The sequence below is a fragment of the Glandiceps talaboti genome, chromosome 5 (genome assembly GCF_964340395.1).
Source record: "Glandiceps talaboti chromosome 5, keGlaTala1.1, whole genome shotgun sequence".
NCBI lineage: Eukaryota > Metazoa > Hemichordata > Enteropneusta > Spengelidae > Glandiceps > Glandiceps talaboti.
Genome location: NC_135553.1, coordinates 17,376,569 through 17,400,721, shown reverse-complemented (window position 1 = coordinate 17,400,721; position 24,153 = coordinate 17,376,569). Strand labels below are relative to the sequence as shown.

General features: G+C 39.7%; 2 protein-coding genes across 2 annotated transcripts; both read right to left on the bottom strand.

Moving 5' to 3' along the window:
• Positions 1-792: 792 nt before the first annotated feature.
• On the bottom strand, positions 793-5,138 carry LOC144435605 (acyl carrier protein-like). The gene is made up of 5 exons (XM_078124196.1): positions 4,891-5,138; positions 4,089-4,220; positions 2,897-2,984; positions 2,567-2,677; positions 793-1,753 (listed from the first exon to the last, which is right to left on the bottom strand). Exons 1-4 carry the CDS (start codon positions 5,050-5,052, stop codon positions 2,586-2,588), a joined length of 474 nt encoding a protein of 157 aa, XP_077980322.1. The 5' UTR covers positions 5,053-5,138; the 3' UTR covers positions 793-1,753; positions 2,567-2,585.
• Positions 5,139-14,393: 9,255 nt separating this feature from the next.
• LOC144435180 (kelch repeat and BTB domain-containing protein 8-like) lies at positions 14,394-22,019 on the bottom strand. The gene has a single exon (XM_078123751.1). It carries the CDS (start codon positions 21,770-21,772, stop codon positions 19,877-19,879), a length of 1,896 nt encoding a protein of 631 aa, XP_077979877.1. The 5' UTR covers positions 21,773-22,019; the 3' UTR covers positions 14,394-19,876.
• Between the last annotated feature and the right edge of the window lie 2,134 nt (positions 22,020-24,153).

Here is a 24,153-nt window from a genome sequence, read left to right as displayed (position 1 = left end):
ATCAAGAAGACTACTGCTCAGTTTGCTTTGTTTACCATATTTCAATTCTTGCAAACCAGAGCTGATATTTCTTGTGACACTGCGAAATATCATAAATCAAATAAACTTCAAAAAAATATTCTAAGACGGTGCATAAAAGAGGCTGTGGTTTATGATGGTGCATATTTTATGACTACTGTACTATGCTTGTTTTTAGTTACCTCTTTCTATCTTGTTACCCAAATCATAAACAAAAGGTATGTACTTCAAGGTTTTCTCGATTTGATTAGATTGTTATCAGATTGATCATGATCCGTCACTTCTTTAGTACTGTATTATTACAAAATAATGTCAGTCTTTGCTTCAATGTATGTTATTTCCTAACCCATACTATTCTGACCTCTAGTGCTACAAAGGTCATCTGTGACATGACAAAGTTGAGTATCTTATGACAGTGTATCAACACATGGAACACTCATTCTCATTCTCGCAAACCACAGCTGTTACTTCTTCCACAACATTGCGAAATAAAGATGCATCTTGTGCGGTGCCGTAAAGAGGCTTTGGTTTACAACGATGTATATTCTGTCAATAGTTAATAAGCAGAATTCAGTCTGTTATGTTAGTAGCAATGACACTCCACACATACACACACACACACACACACACACACACACACACACACACACAACAAACACACACACACACACACACACACACAACACACACACACACACATACATACATACATACAATAGTACACTAGAATCTTTCTTTTTAAAACAAAATCAAACTATTTATTTCAAGTGCACTAATTGAAAAGTTTGACAACGCAGACACTCCTTGGTACGATATTATGATAGCTAGTGACAATTGGACCATTGATGGAATCATAAAATTGATATTGAAAATTTAGAGCATCATTTCATTTCAACTGATGAAGTATACTTTCTTGTATTTCAAAGTATATCTTTTTGCAAGTTTGACCATATATGGCATTACCTCACTAGTGAATCTGACCATATATGGCATTACCTCTCTGGTGGCTCTGACCATATATGGCATTACCTCTATGGTGGGTGTAACCATATATGGCATTACCTCTATGGTGGGTTTGACCATATATGGCATTACCTCTATGGTGGGTCTGACCATATATGGTGATCTCCTATGAGTGTTTGATCATATGTTATGCTCTTGTCAAACTTGGCGATATACGGTCTTTGTACAATGATACCACTTCATAAGGTAACACACATACCAATGCCCAACAGCAAAATGGTTCCTCACTTTTTTAGAATTAATACAAACTGGTTGTAGTCAACTCCTGTGACATTCAATTTCAATGTCTGTCTGATATAGCATTAGGTTTGTATTTTACGAACGACTGTACTAGTGAGTCAGCACAACTAGATGTAAAATTGAAGCAAAACGTGATGAAATGGTGCTCTAACTGACAATAATTTGATTATAATTTTGAAATGCTCTATTTTCTGTGAATGTTACAAATCACTTGGCAAGTGCAAATGTAGCAATGTTGATAGTATACAGTCCTTGAAAAGAATAACATTATATGGTCACCAGAAACTAGAAATCGCTTTCTGAAAAACAAAAAATTCTGAAATTGTAGACAGAAAATTACAGGATGCCTTGGAACATGTAGCATTTATGTAGACTATTTCCATGGTAACATCAACATTTTGCAAGGAGTTCCCACCATGCACTGCTCTAGATCATCGTCAACGTAACACCCAGTATAATGTACACACTTAATCTGTTAAAACAAAATGAAAAAAAGAAAGTAAATCATGTTTAACTATTTCAAATAAAGTTAGTACATTACTTTCAATACAAATACAACTTCAAACTGTCTTTCCTTTATTGTTAAATTTTGGGGGATATACACAATCTGATTAAAATCTGATGTGGTGAAAGCAGCTAGGTGTCTTTATTTACCTCTATTTCCATTTCCATCATTTTCCTTTAGGTGGCGATCACCCGGAACAAAACAAACGACATTTTCATCACATCAGATTTTAATCAGATTGGGATATACAAGACTTCTATGACAATTTATACACTATGTATCAGTGTTCTCCCCGGCAAAGATTGCATGGATAGCAGCTAATTTACAGGATTAACATGCCAATAATATGAAAATTTGCATAATAATTTGCATAATTTTCAGTATATAATATGCATGTCTTCAATGTTGATCCATACTCTGAGAAGTACATGCACACATGGACATTGGGATCAACCATTTCTCTTCATGTGATATTATAATTATAATAATTGTCACTCAAAGATTACCCGCTCGAGGATGGTAGAACACTTTTGGAGTATGGCAGAAATCTGCCAAGCATGATGGCCTGGGTGGCAAGACTGGTGTTAGCACTGCCCTTTTTCAATAGTAGGTAGAACACTGTATAATCAAAATCTACGGTACATGACAAGTATATATGTTCTTTAACTAGTAAACTTTTATCAACTTAAAGTAAAGTGTGTTCTACCCATGTTAACTGTCTTCCTAGATTGTATTATCAGATACACAGACTATATCCTACATGTGTTAGTTGTTACTTACTTTTCACATACCAAGATCTCTATTCAAAGACATTCAATCTGTCAGCAACATAGTCAATTACATCTTTGGGTGTCATTAATTTTTCTGCATGAGAGTCTGGTATTTCTAGAGCTGCAATGAAACAAGAACAAGGTAAGTGCCAATAACTTTTCTGCCCGAGAGTCTGGTATGTCTTTACTCTGACTTGATAAAATGATATAAAGGAATTTCATCAACAAAGTTCCAATGTCTAATTAACTTTGAGTTTTTGATATTTTGCACATCCTCAGGTTCTACAGAGAGGCGAAGTAGTTTGTCAACTGAACTCTGTGGCTACCAAAACACACTTACCAAACTCATCTTCCATTGCCATAATGACTTCAACTTGGTCCAGACTATCAAGTCCCAACTCATTGAGAAAATGGCTGCTTACACTCAACTGTTGAATGACAAGAGAATGTTTTATCAAAATATGTTCCATCAATGTCATGCAATCTGTTCAAATACCGTTGAATTGTTATTACAAAATACAATAAATCCACACTTCTGGCGTTAGTGTGTTTTTTATCCTCCTTGCCATGTTAGTAACCCCTCTCTATGAGTGGACCATCCCACAGGTCACATAGGTCAAATTAATACTACACCTATAAGCCAATACTCACAAATAACTATGAAGAGTTTCCCTAACATGTGATGGAGAAATTGATTATTTTAAACTTTACATCAAAGCATGTTGACAATGTAAAGGACAATCACACAATGTCACACAAGCTCAATGGGGGGGGGGGGGGTTACTGACTTCAATGCCATTGCTGAACTTCTTTTTTGCACCTCTAACCAAATTTTGGAAAATTTCACACCTTCAATGATAACAGCTTCTGTATTTTATACTGAGATGTTGATAAGTTGATAAGAATTTACTTCTAATGTAACCTACAGTGCTGGGTTTCCGGTAGTATTTTGATGTGTTTCCCATCATCTCAGTAAACAGGTTCATAAGATTGGAAATTTATGTTTACCATGTTTTTATATTGTATTGATCATAGTGGTGTGACTACTACATTTTGCATCATGGATTACATCATATATAAATGTGTGATGTTGCACTTGTGAACATTTGTTGGGGGGGGGGGGGGGGAGATGTCCTAAATGAATGTTCGTTTATTAGCTTGTGCGACATTGAGCGACCGTCCCTAAAGTAGACTTTCTGTATGTTATTGTCAATCTTAGAAGATGAAGTAGTAAAAAACCGACTACCCTTTTATTTTTCATATACATTGTACTGGATTGTCTTTGAATTCCTGTGTATCGGCATATCATAAATTGATTACTACCTGAAATTATGCCTTCATTTGTTTGTATTACTATTCATGTCATTACTGCATACTATGCAAAAATAGCACACATTCAGAATGGGGGACTCCTGTTCTTTAGTAATCTAGAATTTTAGATCAAGTTATGTGAGTAAGCCATGAAACTTGGAACACACTTTTTGCCATTATGCTAAAAACACTCGGTTACAACTTGTAACTTGTAAGCTTACCTTATCTGGATTAATTTTGTCATAAAGTTTAAGGACATAAAGCACACGTTCTTTGACTTGGCCAAATGTCAAGTCTGGTAATTCAGCATAATATCTGACACCTCCTACACTCACAGGATTCACCACTGGAAGCTGGCCACAAAAAATAAATTGAATTCACATTTTTAATCTTGCATATACTAAGTGTCTATTTATATTAATCAATACCGATATGTATATTGGTTCCAATGTTACCTTGTAATATAATGTTGTATATCAACATCATACATTTGATAGGTTTATAGAAAAGAACTTCTCAAAAGGGCCTGTGTGATGGAAAAAGTGTTCAAAGGTGAGAATCATCGCAGGAATGGTAGTGTCACCATTTTACTACTCACGGATAAAATATTGAATTATTTCTTTGACTGCAATTCTTTCTAAATGTACCATAAACGTATTCAATAGTATAGTGGAATCACCAGAGATAAGCAAATAAAAGACTCTGGCATTGATAGAGCAAACAATGTATGCAGTTTTAATCCAGACATTATAAATTGCACAAATGCATAGACCGGTGTCATGACCCCTTGAATGTCTCCATGACACTCTTGAATTGAAGTTTACTTCGCGCTATCATTTCGTGCTTCTGTAACTTTGAAAGGGAAAAATTGGCTGTGATGTGTGGACTAGAATTAACAAAACACTTTAATTTTCGAGATTTGAAAAGGATATCTGTAAACTATTACAAAACGTTATCCTATTTCCCATGCTTCTTGATTTCAAGTTCAACATGGCCGACAGTCTACATTTACGTGTTTCTTACCCTGTAAGTGGCTTGCAAAGATGAAAAATCTCGTCTATCTTCCGACAGCCTGGTGCATTTTTGTAGTGATGGTAATATTGATCTTGAAACAACCGGTCTTACTGTGAGAGAAGCCGAGCAACTGCATCGGAGAGCACGTACGGCCGTACGAATCATCGCCATGTTGGATTTGTCGCAGCCGGGGTCGGAGAAGTGCGCCCCCAATAGTGCATACCGCTAGGTGGCGCTGTTTTGTTGTCACGTAGCCAGGAATCAAATCATGAATAAAAGTTGCTAGAAAAAACTTTTCACACAGTATGCTTGGAAAAGGTTATCAATGAAAAATATTAGTATTATATTTGAATGTATGTTTTAACATGCTGTTGGCTATTATGATAGATGAGGTAAACAAAGTGTTCACTGAATATTGTTTGTGAAGTTCTAATCTTGTTATTCAGTTGGGAGTGTTTCTTCTTCAAGCAATCACACAGTACTGTACAATAGTGAACAACTTTTGGTGATAATTGCTAAAAATATCACTATTTATTACATGCTATGCTCATTTACATAACAATACACAATCTTATAGTAATGATCCTTTCTTTACATGCTCTTAGACGAATATTTTACGTGTAAAATTCAAAAATAAAACAATACTGTAGAGAACCAGCTTACCCTGAATGTACGGTATTGGTTATCCACGAAGAGTAGTAGTAGTAGTAGTAGTAGTAGTAGTAGTAGTAGTAGTATAATGATAATATACGCTGTAAATATAGTCCGTCTTAATCATCAGAAGTCTTCTCTCACACTGGTCTCGGCTGCTCCGGTGGCGCTGTTGACAGTGGCGCCCCCGGTTAGAGGACGTACTCCCGGGGGTGCCAGTCCTATTCCACTACACTCCTCCCCACCTTAAGAGGACTGTAGTGTCACCAGTGATTTAATACAGCTGGACTGGAGTAGGGCCAATCATTCTACGTTCAAACTGCCAACCGTGCGCACGGTAACTTGGGCAATTTTAACTTGTTGTTGACTTTGGTTGATGTATCCTTGCCCTATGGGTGAGCCAGTGTGTTGATGGATGGCATTTATACTGAAGTGAGTGTTCCTTGAAGTTGATCCCCCTTTGGTGCGGGATGTCAACTCCCAGTAAACACTTTGCTGATGAATTTGCGGTTCAGTGCCCCTCCCCCAGTTAGCCCCGTGAGTGCGGGACTACAAGTGAACTCCCCTACTTGGGATCCATATTCTTAAACTGAGTCCGTTGTTGCGGACTCAGTTCACCCAAGATGGCTACCAGTATTCGCCAGTGGAGAAGAGTAGCTGGTGAGTTAGGGGGATCCAGGGAGTATTGGTCTGGTACGAACCACCCCATTCGTCTTGTCACCTTTGTAAACAGGATGCTGTACTCTGGGGACAGTTTGGTGCTTTGCGGGATTTTTCCCGTTAAGTTGTTGCGAACAAACTGCCACAAGTCTGTGATTAGCTGGCAAAGCAGATGGTAAATTGGTTTAAACCCTTTGCCTTCCAGGGTCTCTCCCAGGGTGGCCTTCTCCCATAGTTGTTCTGGGATGTGCTTGCTGAAGCAATGGAGCTTCAGTTTCCTGGTCCAGCTATTACCATGGTGACTTGTCTGGTGGGTAGACAGCTCAGTGGTGGTCTGGTGTCATCGCCTTTGCTGGACTTTCCACTTCCCGGTTCACGGGTTTCTGTGGACTCCAGTCTCCTTTTCTTTGGTTGGCTGCCACTGGTACTAGGTCTGATAGTTACTGGGGCTAGGTCCGTTTTAGGGCGGACATCAACCACCAGTCCCTTGTCAGTGATGTTTGCTGTTCTGGTTGAAGAGTTACCTTGGTTGCTGCTGGCATTTGATAGTATCGTTACCAGAGTTGAGTCCGTTTTGGTGCGGACGTCAACTACCAGTCCTTCATCAGTGACATTGGCTGTTCTGGTTGAAGAGGGGGTGGCCTCCTGGCTTTTCCTCTTTGCTGGTATCTATGGGGATCCAGATGCGGCAATTTACTTAGACGCCAGGTGTCAACATCCATGATTAATGGGATGTATTCATGTGCCACGTCTATCCACCAATATCTTTGTCTCTTCAACGCCAAGTGGTACTGGTCTAACAGCAGCTCTTGTATGTGGGCGATTGATATATACGTTATGAGGAGGCAGATCTCTTTTGGGTGGGTGTTCTCTCCCCTCCTAATTTTGTATCGGATGTAGTCTTCCTTCTCCCTCCCTATTCTACCAAGATCTTCTAATAGGCACAGTGCACATGGAAGATGACTTGAGTTGGTATATAGTGACTTCTTCCTGCTCGGTGTTTGCAGTTGCGTTCGTCGCAGAAGGTTTTTCTGACGAGCATGTAACATCACCGTAAAGGGGCGGTGTGGTACCTTGCTTTTCTAGTAGGGTTTGGTCCAATTTGTCGGTGTCCAGGTTATCTGTCCGGTTGCTGAGGCCTGTGGGATTGGGGGTCGGTGTTAGGCCTCTGTCTCCGACCCCTGCTCGTTTAAATCTGGTGCAAAGGTCACTCTGTTGGTTTTGGGGTCGAACTGTGGGCAGTCCCTCCTGAAGTGTCCGGGCCTACCACACTGGTAACAGTTCCGGTTTGGTGATGGTGACCGGCTCCTGGACCTTCGTGGGTTCTCTAGACAAGTTGTTATTGTCTTCATCTGTGAGATAATTCCATCAAGGGCAGACTGTACTGTTTGTAATTGGCCCTTCAGGTTCGAAACCTCATCCTCCAGAGATTTTTTCTGTATAGGAGAGTTGTGTGGATACCTGTGGCCTGTTACAGGAGATGTTGGCGGTGCTCTATTTGATTGGAAACGGGTGGCCGCTCGTACCCATGGTTGGCTGTGGTCGTCACTGTCGTCAACATCTGTAATGACTTGGCGAATCTCCCGTGAGCGCGGGGACTTGCCAAAGATTGCCTGGTTATTGTGCTTAAACCATCTGATTTTATCAATGGCACTGTCTATTGTGGCTGGTCGTTGGTTAGCCGCATATTGTCCGGCCTCCTTATCCAAGCAGCCTTGACAGAATCGTAGCACGGCCTGTCCATTCATATGCTTATCATTGAAATTATCAAAACCATGTGTTGCCAGTGTTAGAAGTCTGTCTGCCCAGTCACGGAGTGTCTCGTCAGACCACTGTTTTGCTTGATAGAATTCAACCAGGGCTGTTTCTGGCAGTTCTTGAAAATCAAAACGGCGTTCCAGTTGCCTGACTAGGTTGTGGTATTCAATGTCTTGATGTCGATCTCGGATTAAAGTGTAGTAGTCTATAGCTTTGCCATCTAGGAACCAACACATGTTATCTCTTGTTTCCTGGATTGTCCACTGATTGGAGTGTGCATACTGGTCGTATCGGGTTATGAAACTCCGCCATGTGCTGTCTCCTGAGTAGATCAAGTTCTTGGGGACATAGGGATGACGTGGTGGTTGGCCGTATCCCCTTCTATCTGAAGCACTGGCCCCCTGATCCCAGGTGTGTCGCTGACTTGTCGGTGTTGGAGGAGTGGTGGTGGTACTGCTCACTCCTACATGGGGAGATGGCCCTTGTACATGTGGTGTTGGCGCTGGTGGGTGTGCTGCAGGCATTGGTTGTTCCTGCTTTAACTGAGGTGCACCTGGCAACACTAGGTGGTCTGGTTGTTGGCCCATAGTTGATGACACTGGAGGCTGTGAGACTGGTGGTGGTCCATACGATTGCATGGGATTAGGCTGGTAGTATGGTGGTACCATGGGGTATGGTGGGTATTGGTATGATGTTGGCTGCTGGTAGTATGCCAGATAAGGCATTGCCGGTGGGTAGTACCCCATGATAGGTGGTTGGTACCCTGGCTGCCCCATTGTATAGCTGGCTGGTGGTGGCTGTTGGTATCCAGCTGGTTGGTAGTACCCCATGGACGGTGCCTGGTAGCCTGGTTGTGTTGCTGGTATGTTTGCAGCTGGTGGTGACTGGCGATATGCAGATTGTGATGGACCAGTTGGTGGTACTTGATACCCCCACGAGGGTGGGTAGTACCCCATTGGCGGTGGTTGAGAAGTCTTCTCTCACACTGGTCTCGGCTGCTCCGGTGGCGCTGTTGACAGTGGCGCCCCCGGTTAGAGGACGTACTCCCGGGGGTGCCAGTCCTATTCCACTACACTCCTCCCCACCTTAAGAGGACTGTAGTGTCACCAGTGATTTAATACAGCTGGACTGGAGTAGGGCCAATCATTCTACGTTCAAACTGCCAACCGTGCGCACGGTAACTTGGGCAATTTTAACTTGTTGTTGACTTTGGTTGATGTATCCTTGCCCTATGGGTGAGCCAGTGTGTTGATGGATGGCATTTATACTGAAGTGAGTGTTCCTTGAAGTTGATCCCCCTTTGGTGCGGGATGTCAACTCCCAGTAAACACTTTGCTGATGAATTTGCGGTTCAGTGCCCCTCCCCCAGTTAGCCCCGTGAGTGCGGGACTACAAGTGAACTCCCCTACTTGGGATCCATATTCTTAAACTGAGTCCGTTGTTGCGGACTCAGTTCACCCAAGATGGCTACCAGTATTCGCCAGTGGAGAAGAGTAGCTGGTGAGTTAGGGGGATCCAGGGAGTATTGGTCTGGTACGAACCACCCCATTCGTCTTGTCACCTTTGTAAACAGGATGCTGTACTCTGGGGACAGTTTGGTGCTTTGCGGGATTTTTCCCGTTAAGTTGTTGCGAACAAACTGCCACAAGTCTGTGATTAGCTGGCAAAGCAGATGGTAAATTGGTTTAAACCCTTTGCCTTCCAGGGTCTCTCCCAGGGTGGCCTTCTCCCATAGTTGTTCTGGGATGTGCTTGCTGAAGCAATGGAGCTTCAGTTTCCTGGTCCAGCTATTACCATGGTGACTTGTCTGGTGGGTAGACAGCTCAGTGGTGGTCTGGTGTCATCGCCTTTGCTGGACTTTCCACTTCCCGGTTCACGGGTTTCTGTGGACTCCAGTCTCCTTTTCTTTGGTTGGCTGCCACTGGTACTAGGTCTGATAGTTACTGGGGCTAGGTCCGTTTTAGGGCGGACATCAACCACCAGTCCCTTGTCAGTGATGTTTGCTGTTCTGGTTGAAGAGTTACCTTGGTTGCTGCTGGCATTTGATAGTATCGTTACCAGAGTTGAGTCCGTTTTGGTGCGGACGTCAACTACCAGTCCTTCATCAGTGACATTGGCTGTTCTGGTTGAAGAGGGGGTGGCCTCCTGGCTTTTCCTCTTTGCTGGTATCTATGGGGATCCAGATGCGGCAATTTACTTAGACGCCAGGTGTCAACATCCATGATTAATGGGATGTATTCATGTGCCACGTCTATCCACCAATATCTTTGTCTCTTCAACGCCAAGTGGTACTGGTCTAACAGCAGCTCTTGTATGTGGGCGATTGATATATACGTTATGAGGAGGCAGATCTCTTTTGGGTGGGTGTTCTCTCCCCTCCTAATTTTGTATCGGATGTAGTCTTCCTTCTCCCTCCCTATTCTACCAAGATCTTCTAATAGGCACAGTGCACATGGAAGATGACTTGAGTTGGTATATAGTGACTTCTTCCTGCTCGGTGTTTGCAGTTGCGTTCGTCGCAGAAGGTTTTTCTGACGAGCATGTAACATCACCGTAAAGGGGCGGTGTGGTACCTTGCTTTTCTAGTAGGGTTTGGTCCAATTTGTCGGTGTCCAGGTTATCTGTCCGGTTGCTGAGGCCTGTGGGATTGGGGGTCGGTGTTAGGCCTCTGTCTCCGACCCCTGCTCGTTTAAATCTGGTGCAAAGGTCACTCTGTTGGTTTTGGGGTCGAACTGTGGGCAGTCCCTCCTGAAGTGTCCGGGCCTACCACACTGGTAACAGTTCCGGTTTGGTGATGGTGACCGGCTCCTGGACCTTCGTGGGTTCTCTAGACAAGTTGTTATTGTCTTCATCTGTGAGATAATTCCATCAAGGGCAGACTGTACTGTTTGTAATTGGCCCTTCAGGTTCGAAACCTCATCCTCCAGAGATTTTTTCTGTATAGGAGAGTTGTGTGGATACCTGTGGCCTGTTACAGGAGATGTTGGCGGTGCTCTATTTGATTGGAAACGGGTGGCCGCTCGTACCCATGGTTGGCTGTGGTCGTCACTGTCGTCAACATCTGTAATGACTTGGCGAATCTCCCGTGAGCGCGGGGACTTGCCAAAGATTGCCTGGTTATTGTGCTTAAACCATCTGATTTTATCAATGGCACTGTCTATTGTGGCTGGTCGTTGGTTAGCCGCATATTGTCCGGCCTCCTTATCCAAGCAGCCTTGACAGAATCGTAGCACGGCCTGTCCATTCATATGCTTATCATTGAAATTATCAAAACCATGTGTTGCCAGTGTTAGAAGTCTGTCTGCCCAGTCACGGAGTGTCTCGTCAGACCACTGTTTTGCTTGATAGAATTCAACCAGGGCTGTTTCTGGCAGTTCTTGAAAATCAAAACGGCGTTCCAGTTGCCTGACTAGGTTGTGGTATTCAATGTCTTGATGTCGATCTCGGATTAAAGTGTAGTAGTCTATAGCTTTGCCATCTAGGAACCAACACATGTTATCTCTTGTTTCCTGGATTGTCCACTGATTGGAGTGTGCATACTGGTCGTATCGGGTTATGAAACTCCGCCATGTGCTGTCTCCTGAGTAGATCAAGTTCTTGGGGACATAGGGATGACGTGGTGGTTGGCCGTATCCCCTTCTATCTGAAGCACTGGCCCCCTGATCCCAGGTGTGTCGCTGACTTGTCGGTGTTGGAGGAGTGGTGGTGGTACTGCTCACTCCTACATGGGGAGATGGCCCTTGTACATGTGGTGTTGGCGCTGGTGGGTGTGCTGCAGGCATTGGTTGTTCCTGCTTTAACTGAGGTGCACCTGGCAACACTAGGTGGTCTGGTTGTTGGCCCATAGTTGATGACACTGGAGGCTGTGAGACTGGTGGTGGTCCATACGATTGCATGGGATTAGGCTGGTAGTATGGTGGTACCATGGGGTATGGTGGGTATTGGTATGATGTTGGCTGCTGGTAGTATGCCAGATAAGGCATTGCCGGTGGGTAGTACCCCATGATAGGTGGTTGGTACCCTGGCTGCCCCATTGTATAGCTGGCTGGTGGTGGCTGTTGGTATCCAGCTGGTTGGTAGTACCCCATGGACGGTGCCTGGTAGCCTGGTTGTGTTGCTGGTATGTTTGCAGCTGGTGGTGACTGGCGATATGCAGATTGTGATGGACCAGTTGGTGGTACTTGATACCCCCACGAGGGTGGGTAGTACCCCATTGGCGGTGGTTGAGGCCCTGGTGGTGGCATCGGTTGGCCAGTCATTTGCAGATGAGGCCCAGATGGTGGTTTCTGGTGGACGACTGGTGTTTGTGGTGCCGGAGGCTCAGCTGGTGGTGCGTCCTGGGATGGTGGTGACTTCCCTTTGTTTGCTTTTGGTCTTGCACCCCCATAGACTGAGTTGGCAGCAGCTTGATCAATAACTTCTCCCATCCTTGCATTGAAGTGGTCTTGCTGTGGTGTGGTATCAGTGCTAGTGGGACTACCACCACTAGCTCCCCCTCCCTCCTCTATGTCAGTAGGACCTACAGGGGTATGGTCGGGAGTAGTGACTGGATTTGGTGTAAACCTAACTTTGTCCCAAAATTCCTGAGTCGGCTTAGAATGCAAAATCGATGTTATTAATTCTTGAGTTAGGTACTTGTGCCTCTCACGGAGATCAATTATTGACTTAGCTGATGCAGGGCCTATTCCTTTTATAGTCATTAACTCCTCTTTAGTACAGTTCTGTATATCTATTGCATCCATATTGACTAATGACGTTAAACTGCAACCCTATTGGAACTGGAGTTTAGATCTGTTATAATATTGACTCAAAAAGTTTTAATTGTGTGTAATTGTATCCCCTAAACCGTGTTTGGTCGGTAGAAAGGGTATTACAATTGTTGGAAGCCTTATTTATATTGAAATAATAATACTGTTTAAAACTACAATGAGTTTTGAAACAGATAACTGGATAGTGTTGTATATACTTAAAGTGTAATCAAATGGGACTGTAAATATGCTCCAACTAAAATAATAGTGTTTAGTGAAGCTATATCTAAAACCCAAAAAAAATTAAAGTTCGAGCCTGTACGGAGTTTGAGTGGGCGGGTGCTATGCACGTAATAATGTTTACTAATACTACCGTAACGATAGATCGGTAGATTATTCGTGACACCTCGGATATAACAAACGAACATATGCTTGTAAATATCCGTTCGTACAGGTCAGGTGACACTTTCAATAGATGGAAATTAACACCTTTACTTGAATAATTAACGACGTCTAAAAGGTGACAGATCTTCCTATTGTTATGCAGTTTCACAGTTATGAGATGTTGGGTTTTGAAAGTACCGTAACAGTGTGAGTTCGGTTTACAAATTCTGTTTCTTTCAAAAATTAATATAAAACGCTGAGCTACACGTAGTAGATTGCGTGTTAGTTCAGGTTTAGGTCTGTGCGATATCGATGTTACTAAACTTGCAAGTACTTGATTTGAACTATAATGTCGCACAGATGTAAGTAATTCGAAAATACAAAATACTTGCGAGTGTACAGTTGAAATAAACACGTTGAGTTCGTGAAAATGACAACTACAAAAAAAATTGAAATTGCACGTATAAGGACGTGTTACAATTGGTTGCAAAAATTATTGAATCACGTTATCGAACGTGGTACAATTATTGAATAACTAAGTTATTACAAAGTTGTCGGCTGACGGGAACTTGCGTGGCACCGCAAAATCGAAAAAAGTAGAACACACAAAAAAGAATTGCCACACACAAATTCTATTGCCGACTACGCCAATGTAGAGAACCAGCTTACCCTGAATGTACGGTATTGGTTATCCACGAAGAGTAGTAGTAGTAGTAGTAGTAGTAGTAGTAGTAGTAGTAGTATAATGATAATATACGCTGTAAATATAGTCCGTCTTAATCATCAGAAGTCTTCTCTCACACTGGTCTCGGCTGCTCCGGTGGCGCTGTTGACAGTGGCGCCCCCGGTTAGAGGACGTACTCCCGGGGGTGCCAGTCCTATTCCACTACAATACATACACATCAGATTCCTTCCTGTAAGTTTTTATTTCTCTAACTGATTTATTTTTCTCATCCAATAATTCAAATAGTCCACATAGAGAACAGAGCACTGTACAATAGATGATCTGTATAACATTTAGTATATTGCTTTTTAAAAATTACTTTACATTTCACGTTAGATTTCACAATGGAATGCTGTCATGACAACCCTGATAATTTGAGCTAAAACTGGTACAGAAAACATGATTTTTTTTTTTAAAAAGGTGCAAAACTGTACATATGTATGGTGAGTATTCTAACAGAGTAACATTAAAGTGACCATATGGATATGGGAATTCATTTTTTTTTATAAATAAAGAAAACAGCTTCATTATGATTTTCTACTGGACATAATAATATTAAATAACATATACCAACTCCGTGTTTGTGACTAAATAATTGCAAGAAGCTAAAAATGTGAAGTAAAAAAAAAAAAAAGAAGTTATTACTGAACATACAACAAACTTTTTACGCAATTTTTGTGATTTATTGTTGAGTTACAAACAAGGACTTGATATATACTATTTAACATTGCCTTTTCAAGTAGAAAAATATAGTAAACTTGTTTGTAATTAAATCCAAAATAAATACCAAATTCCCATCCATATGACCACTCTAATAAGCTGGGTTATGACAGGGAGGTACATACTTGGCTATAAGAATTAAAACTTTCATCTAGTATATGCAAATTACATGACATACGAAAACATTGCTGCGTAAAAAGACATTTCGTCTGTGTTAAATATAATGAAACTGTAAAAGAAAACGATGGCAGAAGAAAGAAAAGAAATTTGGCAATGCGTTAGGAATGGATATTTACAGTAAATGTTTTCAGTGCAGTGACACAGGAAATTAGTGACAATAATAAGTTCAGTACCAGATCGTTATCAACCTTTTATTTACCTTTCATCAGTTTTCCTTTAATGACTAAACTTAATTTGACTGTTGTTCTCTCTCATTATTTCAAATTCTGATATGGAACATTAACTATGTGAGTGTTAACATCCATCAACATGAACTGTTATAACTGTTTCTAACCAACTTCACTTCTCTGTTCAAAATGTGTGTATAAATGTATCCTAGCTTTAGTGTCATACAACATTACTCACTAAGAAATTTAGAATATTACCTAGAATCTTTTTTTTTACTGTTTTGTCTTGACGTGTTCATGAAGTAAATACACTTGTAAATTCTTGGTACCTGTAACAGTCTTTTACTTCATGATAGAGGATCAAAATAGAACAAGAAGGTTGACTTATTCTCATACAGTAATGAATGTAGAGTGTATGATGCATGCCGAAGTCATAGTGTCATCCAAGAAATTTGATGATCGCTATTTTTATGATCTGCCTAGGTAGTAAAATTCTATTTCAGGTGACGAGGATTGACACAGACAATGATTAAAACTACAGTGATACACACTACAGTTCAATGTTTGTTTATGTGTTCAACAGTTCAGTTCTACTGGTTGTACTCTTTGACTATTTGTTGTCAACACAGGTACATTACCGTACATGCATACAGTTATGACTATATAACAAACCAACACATACCAGCGAAAAATAACAAGGTTTACTGGTAGTCCTAATATTATCCTTCAGAATGTGTTGGCATGGCTGAATTATAATTTTTTTTACAATATCTAAAACTATGGAACATATAATCACCTGATCTCCAATGATTTCAAGATTTGAAGTATACACAGTCACACTCATCTAGATTTCAGCAGATTACTGATATTTTGAAAGTGCAAAATTGATAATTACAAAATGACAGCTATAAATACATGAATTCTAAATTTACAATTATGAGTCACTTAGTAAGATGTATAACACTGTGATGTGTTGGTATCTATAACCACACATACTGGTACTGACTGTACATTCACAAAAATAACCACCATTTGTGAAGATTACTTGTACCATAGATGTGGAAGGTCTATGCTTCTATGTTTGGCACATCTCAGGTCTACAGCTTCACTGTCTAGCTTCACTTTACAAGTTCTGTATTTGTGATGCTACAAAGTCAACCTACAGTTCATATATATTGAAATACACACTTCACGTAAACAGTTTTGTCATGTTGTATGATGTTCATGAAACCAATTCTAAATCTTCATATATTTATCTTGTCTGCACAACCAACTGTGTCAACTATTTGTCTTTTTTTTGATGGAGGTTAATACAAGTGATAATAAACAGTGAGTGAGAGTTTGGTGCACTGATACAAGAAAATGTCCATGGTTGAATTACCCAAACTACTAAATTCTAATGTCTAAATTCAGGTGCATTATCACATAGGTCTCAGGTAGTCACAAACTGATGATAACATTGACATGGAGTGTCATGGCATACACCGACCTGAGATTACATCATAAAATATTTTCATATTGGAATGACCTTTTGGTTTTCATATTATGGTATGTATGTATGTACATCTATTTCAATCTTGATTAAAATTTCTAGCTCATTTCAGCGTGGTAGAAATTTATCATTTCAAATGGACTAAATATACAATAATACCCACTGAGAACATCTTTTGAAATAGGTCTTTTTCTCTGTATCTCTATGTGATACCTTTCAGACACGATGGCCTTGTGATCTGTGCAGTGTTGGTGATTGACAGGAAGTTGCATGCAATGACCATACAATCCTATTCTCAACAGCTAGGTAGTAAACAGTGTGTTAATGTTATTTCACACGGAAATCAAAGGTGTCAGGTGGTGACACTGCCAACTCAAAGCCACATATTGAGGTGAAAAGCAGAATGACTCAATGAAGCTTTTCTATCACAAAAAAGACCCCTGACTGTGCTTCACAGAACACAGACTTTGAATTCACTGTTATTCCACAGAATAAGTACATCAATTACATGTACACTTCAAATTCTACAATTGAGTTCCTCTATGTGCATCTAAACACTTTCCAATTAATGTCTTCTGTCAAGCCAATCCCATCAAAGACATTTCTGGCTATGACAAATTTAGTGCTACTTACTAACCACATCAGCACCATTTAGTAAATAATTCTCATAAATTTGATAAAAAATCACAAATTTGACAAGTCACCACTGTTGTAAGTAGTCAAAATTACAGTAAACCTTAGGATATAATAAGCTAACAAATCTCTCTTTGGTACATTCATTTTCTTAAAAATTTCAACACATTTTTCATCTTAATATTCTTTGCAGCAAATATCTAAGTCAGATGATAAATAAAGTTACAACATTTCATGATTTGATAAAAAAAATGGAATGCACAGACAGCCTCCACCCAATATTTTCATAAAACTTAAAAGTTAACCAGTAAATACAATAACAGTAAATATTAAAGCTTTAAAAAAAAATATTTTAGTAGTCAAGTAAAAAAACATAAAGCTACGACCAAAAAAAAAGAAATTTGTTTCTGGTCAGTGCGCACATCACTTAAAATACCCTCACATCAGTGTTTTTATTTTTTTTTAAAACACAAACTGCAGATCAGGGGGAAAACACAAAAGTAACCCGCCCTACTTCAGTGAAAACAACTGCAGAGCCAATCTTGAACAAGCAAATGACATCTGCCCCACATACACACTTGCTCTAAAGTACTAAATAAAGAGAACAGTAACTGTCATAAATAGTAGATTGAGTGACAGGTTTGTTGAGAATTTGAAAGAAAAAAAAATCGCATCATGACAAAATGTCCTGACCAGAAACAATTCTTTTTTTGGCCTAAAATAGGTTTGTTTGTTTGGGGGTTTTGGGTTGTTTTTTTTGTACCAGTCATGGTTGGCAGTGGCTTGGAATGTACTCCATTGATTTCATTTTTTTTTAAACAGAAAGATGTTGCCTTTTATTTTCTTACCAAAGTTTTGGATGTGAGTTTAAAAAATCAATTTATATATAGATAAAATCATATATAAGTACTCCAAACACAGAATGGCTTGGATAGTTAGTCTGATTAGTTAATACATGTAGTACAGCGTTTTTACCAAGTCTTAAAAGTATTGTGAAGAACTACGTTTTTAGTATTGGAATCAATTTTCACTAAGTTCATGCATTTGTTTTTTCAATGACTATGAAATTCCCTTGGGAAAATTATTTCTTGTAAGTTGTTCTCCTAATTAGCATGTTCCTAAGTCAGTGTGATCCAAACATCGCAAAAAAAAAAGAGTGAAAATCAAACTCTGTGAAAAGGTGATATTCAATAAAAAATAAACTCGATCTACAATTTCCCACACATAGCTTCACATCAAGCCAGTGTTACACAAGTGTGCTATGCGTGCATTAATTATGCAAAGTTTGTCAGATTTACCCCTCTCTGTAACAATGTACTCACTTTAAAAAACAAAAACACAATTTAAATAGTACAACATTACATGTTTTCACATGTAGTCAAGTTTTAAGTTAATGACATTTGTTATGTAAATTAAGTGCTAAACATCACATCATTAGTATAGAAAAGTAAAATGTACACAGCAGTATTACATAACATTTCTCTAAAAGAAAGATCTTTAGCTCGAGATTTCCACTAGTAACAATATACACTTCATATGTATAGATTTTTTTCATATTATTTTTCATCACACAATTTGTAGTTTCATCATAATAAATGAAAACTCAGCTTCTCAACTGAAATTACGTCAACTGCTATGAAAATTCCCTTTATGGTTAAAATCCCATAAAAACAAAATAAACCGAGTGACAATTCCGCCTACATAACTCTAAAATGTTGCTATGTTCATTAACACTGTGGTGAGATTTTGGGATATTCAGTGTTAAAAACCGTGCAAATAACCCTTCAATATAGCTTGCCTTACATCATTATTTTTTTCAGTGTTATGATTCTTGACATTATTGTGAGTGAGGGGAATTCAAAAACTGGATATATTTCATTGTTATTCTGTCCTACCATCATGGCTTCAAACTAGCAATCGAGAATATTGGAGTATAGAATGATGTGTTGAAATGATTCTGAAAAATTGCAGAATTAAATTCCCAGCAAAGAGAAAATGAGGAAACAGTTCACTTGGTTTGAAGGAAAGAGATCTCCTGATTTACGTCAACAACTCAACATGTATGGCAAACAGGCCAAGATTTGAATTTGTGCTATCCATTTCAGGAGTGAACTCACATGGCAACTTCGCAATGTTTTGAAAAGGTTGGTGTATACTGTAAAACCCTTTTGATTTATCACCGGGATTTAATATCACTTCTTTCACTGACAAACATAGTGAAGTCATCAAATTCAAATTCCTCTAATAACTTAAAGTGTGAAATTACAACTCAGTCAATACACCAGAACAGAGCAGAAATAATGAATTAAAACCCAGTGAACACAAAGGATTTTACAGTTATACTCACAGAGAGAATTTGTTTTCTCCCTCTTTATTTTTGAAGTGTCCCTTCCCCATGCAGGTCACAAATGGTTAGTTATTTGAATAGAGCGAACACTGTGTGTGGCCATCGCCTAACATATCTTTTTCCAATCAAGATATTTCTGACCACTAGATTCCAAATGATACTGGGGAGTACAACTAGTATGGATTACAGGAATGCAATCTGATATAACCTGCATTTTAAAAAGATTGCATCATGTTCAGCGAGAAATCCACATGGTTTCTGATCATATTTCAGTCAAAATATTGAAAAAAAATGTTTTGATCAAAATACAAGTTTTATACCATTGATGCTGCCTGACATAGTTATAGGGTGACAGATAATTTGGATGCTCTAGCACCACGATTCTTTGGCTGAGAAAATTTTCCAACATTTGAGAAATGATTTTGAGGTTGTAAATTGTATATACTGTCAAAATATAACATTTCTTTCTCTCTTTTAGAATGTAATATCAGTCTACTTTACATCTCTGGCAGTTTGAGTTTTGTACAGTCCTCATTCTTCTGATGAGTCGCTGTCATCGCTATCAGCAGGATACAGGTAATTGATGTTCAGTCCTGCAACGACAAACCGAACATCAACTCGTATACTGTACGGGAATGAGAACGAATGGCTCAATGTCCATTTATCAGTATCGGTACTATACTGATACAGTGAAAACACTGCGTTGTCATCATCATCTTCCTCATCATCTTCGTGCTTCACCAGGACGTGCAACTTGGTGTCGATGACCATGACCTTGGGGCGACATGTGAAATGGAGGAAGTCACCACTTCGGATTGGTATTGATGCGACTCGGTGCCAACGTTTTGCGCTTGGGTTGTATACCTGTACTGGTATCCCACTACGTGGTAAATTATACCCCGCTACGAAATACAACTCATCATGGAAAACAGTCGCGCTTGGTACCAACAGACAACCCCCGCTCGGTAACCGACTTGACCAGGTGCTAGTCTCTATGTCAAAGGATAGAAATGTATCCCCTTGTATGACAAAGAGGTATGTGCCATACGCAACGGCACACAGCGGACTCAAACCAGCTGGCATTGATGTGACATATTTCCACTGATTGGTTTTCAGGTCGTAACCTTCTATCACATCAAGTTGCTGTCCTCCTCTCCCCATACCCCCAATGGCATACACATGTGTATCAGTGGCTACCAAATGAAGGTCAAAACGTTCTGTTAACATCGGTGCACGTTTATGCCATCGATCATGTGTATGCTCGTAGATGTACACATCTCGCTGTGGTCTCAGGCCCAAGTCTTGAGATGTAAAGGAATCCTCACTACCAGAATGATCATCAACGAGACAACCACCTGCGACAACTACATCATTTAGCTTTGTTACAACAACACCATAGTCCCAGAGACCTCTAGGTGGCGCTGCCATGGTGTAAATTTCATCTGACTTGATACTAAAACAGGGTACTCTGTGAACCTCTTCTGGATCAAGCGTGGGGCTGGATCCAAAGCATACTATCATACTACTCTCTCCCATTCCCAGTCTAGGTTTGACATTTCTTGGCAGTCCAGCTTCCCCTAATCTGGCTAAGTACTGACCACATTCCGGTGACTGTTTGACTAGTTCATGTTGACGCAGACTGTGTACTACCGTGGAATCAACCATCAAAGAGAAACGTACCAGTCGAACTATATCGGTCAGGAATTTAACTCTTCTCACAGAGTCATATTCTAACCATCTCTTTGCAGCATCAAACACTTGCTCCTCTCTCTGCACGTTCAGGTTATCGCTAGCTAGTATTCCAACCAACTCTGAACCATGCAGCTGCATGAAATCTTCTGTTTGCGATAAGGATTGGAAATTCTGATCAATAAGTTCTTTAGCCACACGTTTCAACCATGATGAGTTGTATGAACATGCAAAACTGTAGAGTGACACACAGTTACTTAGATCTACATGAGCTGCCATGTACTGTGCAGATGCTTCCTGGACGAACTGTACTTGAAGCATACTAGCCGCAACAAATAAATTTTGTACTGTCTCCATGGCCAGATTTAACTTCGAGGTATATGCATAATTAATAATCTGGTGAACAGAGTGAGCGTCTAGTTCGTGTAAGGTGATTTCACGACGTTTACACTCCTCCATTCCACTGGTGAACATAGCTTTGAAGTAAGGACTACATGCCGACAACACTACACGGTGACAGTGGAAATGTTTGTCATCAACTCTCAAGACCACGTCTGTAAGCTCTTGGCAATCAAACATCGCCTTGAACTGATCGAGTACACATTTCGCATGCCAAGGATTTTCACGTTTGCTTGCCACAAAAAATCCAGTCGAAGGAGTGTTGACAATGCTGGTTGCAAGAGTAGACGAGACTGCAGTCGAGGGCGTTTGCGGAGTTGCAGCGGCAGCGGCTGCCATGTTTTGATTTCCTCGGGTAAACCGTAAAGCTTCAGTTGACGACAGGATAAAAGGGTGCGTTCTCGAACGATCGAGTACTGTTACAGTTCACTGCTCATCGCTATTAATCCAATAATAGTTCTTCTAGAGGTGTTGCGCTTATCCACTTCTTTACAAAGCTTGCAACGATTTTCAAAAAAATCAGTGTAAAATCTGGACTACACTCACTTCAATCGCAGACTATCAAGACAACGACTTCTTTACCACAGCGGCCATATTTTGTACTAAAGTAATGCTCCCTATGCTACTGTATATTTATATATAAGCACGTACGCATTCAACCAATTTGCATACGTAACACTATGTATAGAAAAAAAACATATCTAGTATACCCCCATGAGTATCTGTTTATTTGCTCGTTTATTTAATTATTTTATTTGTCCCTATACTTGTCGTTCGTTTGCTTGTTCATTTGTCATTTATTTGATAATTTATTTGTTTGTTTTGTTTTGTTTTGTTGTGTTTGTCACACGGTTCCTGGGTCCCCAGTGCTCTTACCTAGCAAAGAAAACAATCTTATCTTGCCAAATGGTCGGCTTTTATAGTCTTCCTGTGAACACTCCCTGTTTCAGCTGTAATTTCAAACATTGTCATGAGGAGTGACAACAATTTTCACTCGTTTATTACAGTTCCATTGTTTTCAGTAATATGACATATTTTACCATTTCACAACTCAAAATTTTGGCTTGCCACTTTTTCATAAAAACAAACATATACAAATATTTATTTACACTTATGTCAAATAGTCTACCTAGTAACATTCCTTATTATATATGTACCACTACCATTGTGTACCACAGGGATGCGTAATGTTTCCTGCATTGAGAATTTACACCATAAACGATATAAACTGTCAAATAATGTTGCTACAAATAATCGTATGCGCCATACACTATGCTTGTTTTGTACTATACACTGGCAGCATAGTAATAGTATTCTTTGTATCTGAGTAAAATTAGTCACATTCATATTCATTGTATTCTATGTGTCCCTATGGTGTGTACATCGACATACAGTTAATAATAAAACCGATATCATAATATTGATTATGCAAATGAGATAAAATAGTTCTTATGGCAAAACCTATCCTTATGAAAATATGCAAATGAATTCACTTGTTTTTAAGCACGTGCTTCTTTCCTGTCGTTAAAGTCATGAAAATATGGCTGCAAAATATGTAGACACTCTCATCAGTCCTCAGGGGCATCACTATTAGCTGTTTTCACACCAGGTCATGCATGGGGGTTCTGTCATAATATCTGTCTACACAGAGCATAATATAATACTTACATTTATGGAGATATACAATCAATGGTTAAAAGCTGTTGGTTTAATTTCCTGGAGTACACACCAGATTCATAGTTCTACTGTGATAAATTAGGGCATACCTGTGATATTTTGGGAATTATCAGATGCTAGCTGTTATTGATGTTTCTAGGGATTTCTGTTTAGATCTTGCGATAATGAGTTGCTGTCAGATTACATGTTACTACAGGAAATAAAAACTGTGTGTCAGTCTCTGGCCATACAGCAGGTTAGACAAGTAAATATACTTAAGGAAATAATGTAGCCTGCGAGATTGAGTGAATGTCAATTTTTTGTTGTCACTGTATCTACCAATCTGATTAAAATCGAAGGCTAGATTTGGTTTATTTACAATATTTCACATCTACTGTACTTCTCCTTTACGTTCACTTTTGTCTATACATTGGGTGACTACCTTCCTTCAAATTGTGAATCTACCAAGATTAAGGAAAATATCAACAAATTTCACTTAATCTTTCACGCACAGCACAAGTACATAAGTTTGATTTTATACAACTGCTGACATCAGACCATGGACGAACGGAACCTGTTACAAACAAGGAAAGTAAATAAGTTTCTCTGCTTATCACAGGTTCCGTTCGTCCATGGTCTGAAGTCGGCATTTGTATTTTCCACCACAAATTGGTGATTCCGATGCAAGGGGTTGGGGTGAAGAAACACAACAGGACACAAAAAACTATTTGAATACCTGTAAAAGTGTATTGCAAGCTGATTACTAGCATCAACATTTGGATACAAATTATACAAGAATATTACATGACAGAGAAACTTGATGCATCTAAAATGACACATGATCTTTCTAGGTAAAATTCTAAGTCTAATTTCAATATTGTGTATGTACATGTGGAAATTTTGTCTTTTGGAAATAGAGCAACACACTGCCTTCCCAATTGGTAAACGAATGTAGTTTGGGAAAGTAAGTTTTTTGGGGAAAAAAGACGACATACATTCAATTTTAGGAAATATGACAAAGAAAATTACAAAATGATAAAAACTAAGGGAAAAAAAGAGGAAAG

What these genes read in the sequence shown, in the direction of transcription:
- LOC144435180 (XM_078123751.1), bottom strand. Translation starts at nt 21,772, where the DNA reads ATGGCAGCCGCTGCCGCTGCAACTCCGCAAACGCCCTCGACTGCAGTC.
- LOC144435605 (XM_078124196.1), bottom strand. Translation starts at nt 5,052, where the DNA reads ATGGCGATGATTCGTACGGCCGTACGTGCTCTCCGATGCAGTTGCTCG. An exon ending in CTTTGCAAGCCACTTACAGG is followed by an intron (nt 4,221 to 4,890) that starts GTAAGAAACACG and finishes TTTTGTGGCCAG; the next exon opens with CTTCCAGTGGTGAATCCTGT. An exon ending in GGCAATGGAAGATGAGTTTG is followed by an intron (nt 2,678 to 2,896) that starts GTAAGTGTGTTT and finishes GTTTCATTGCAG; the next exon opens with CTCTAGAAATACCAGACTCT.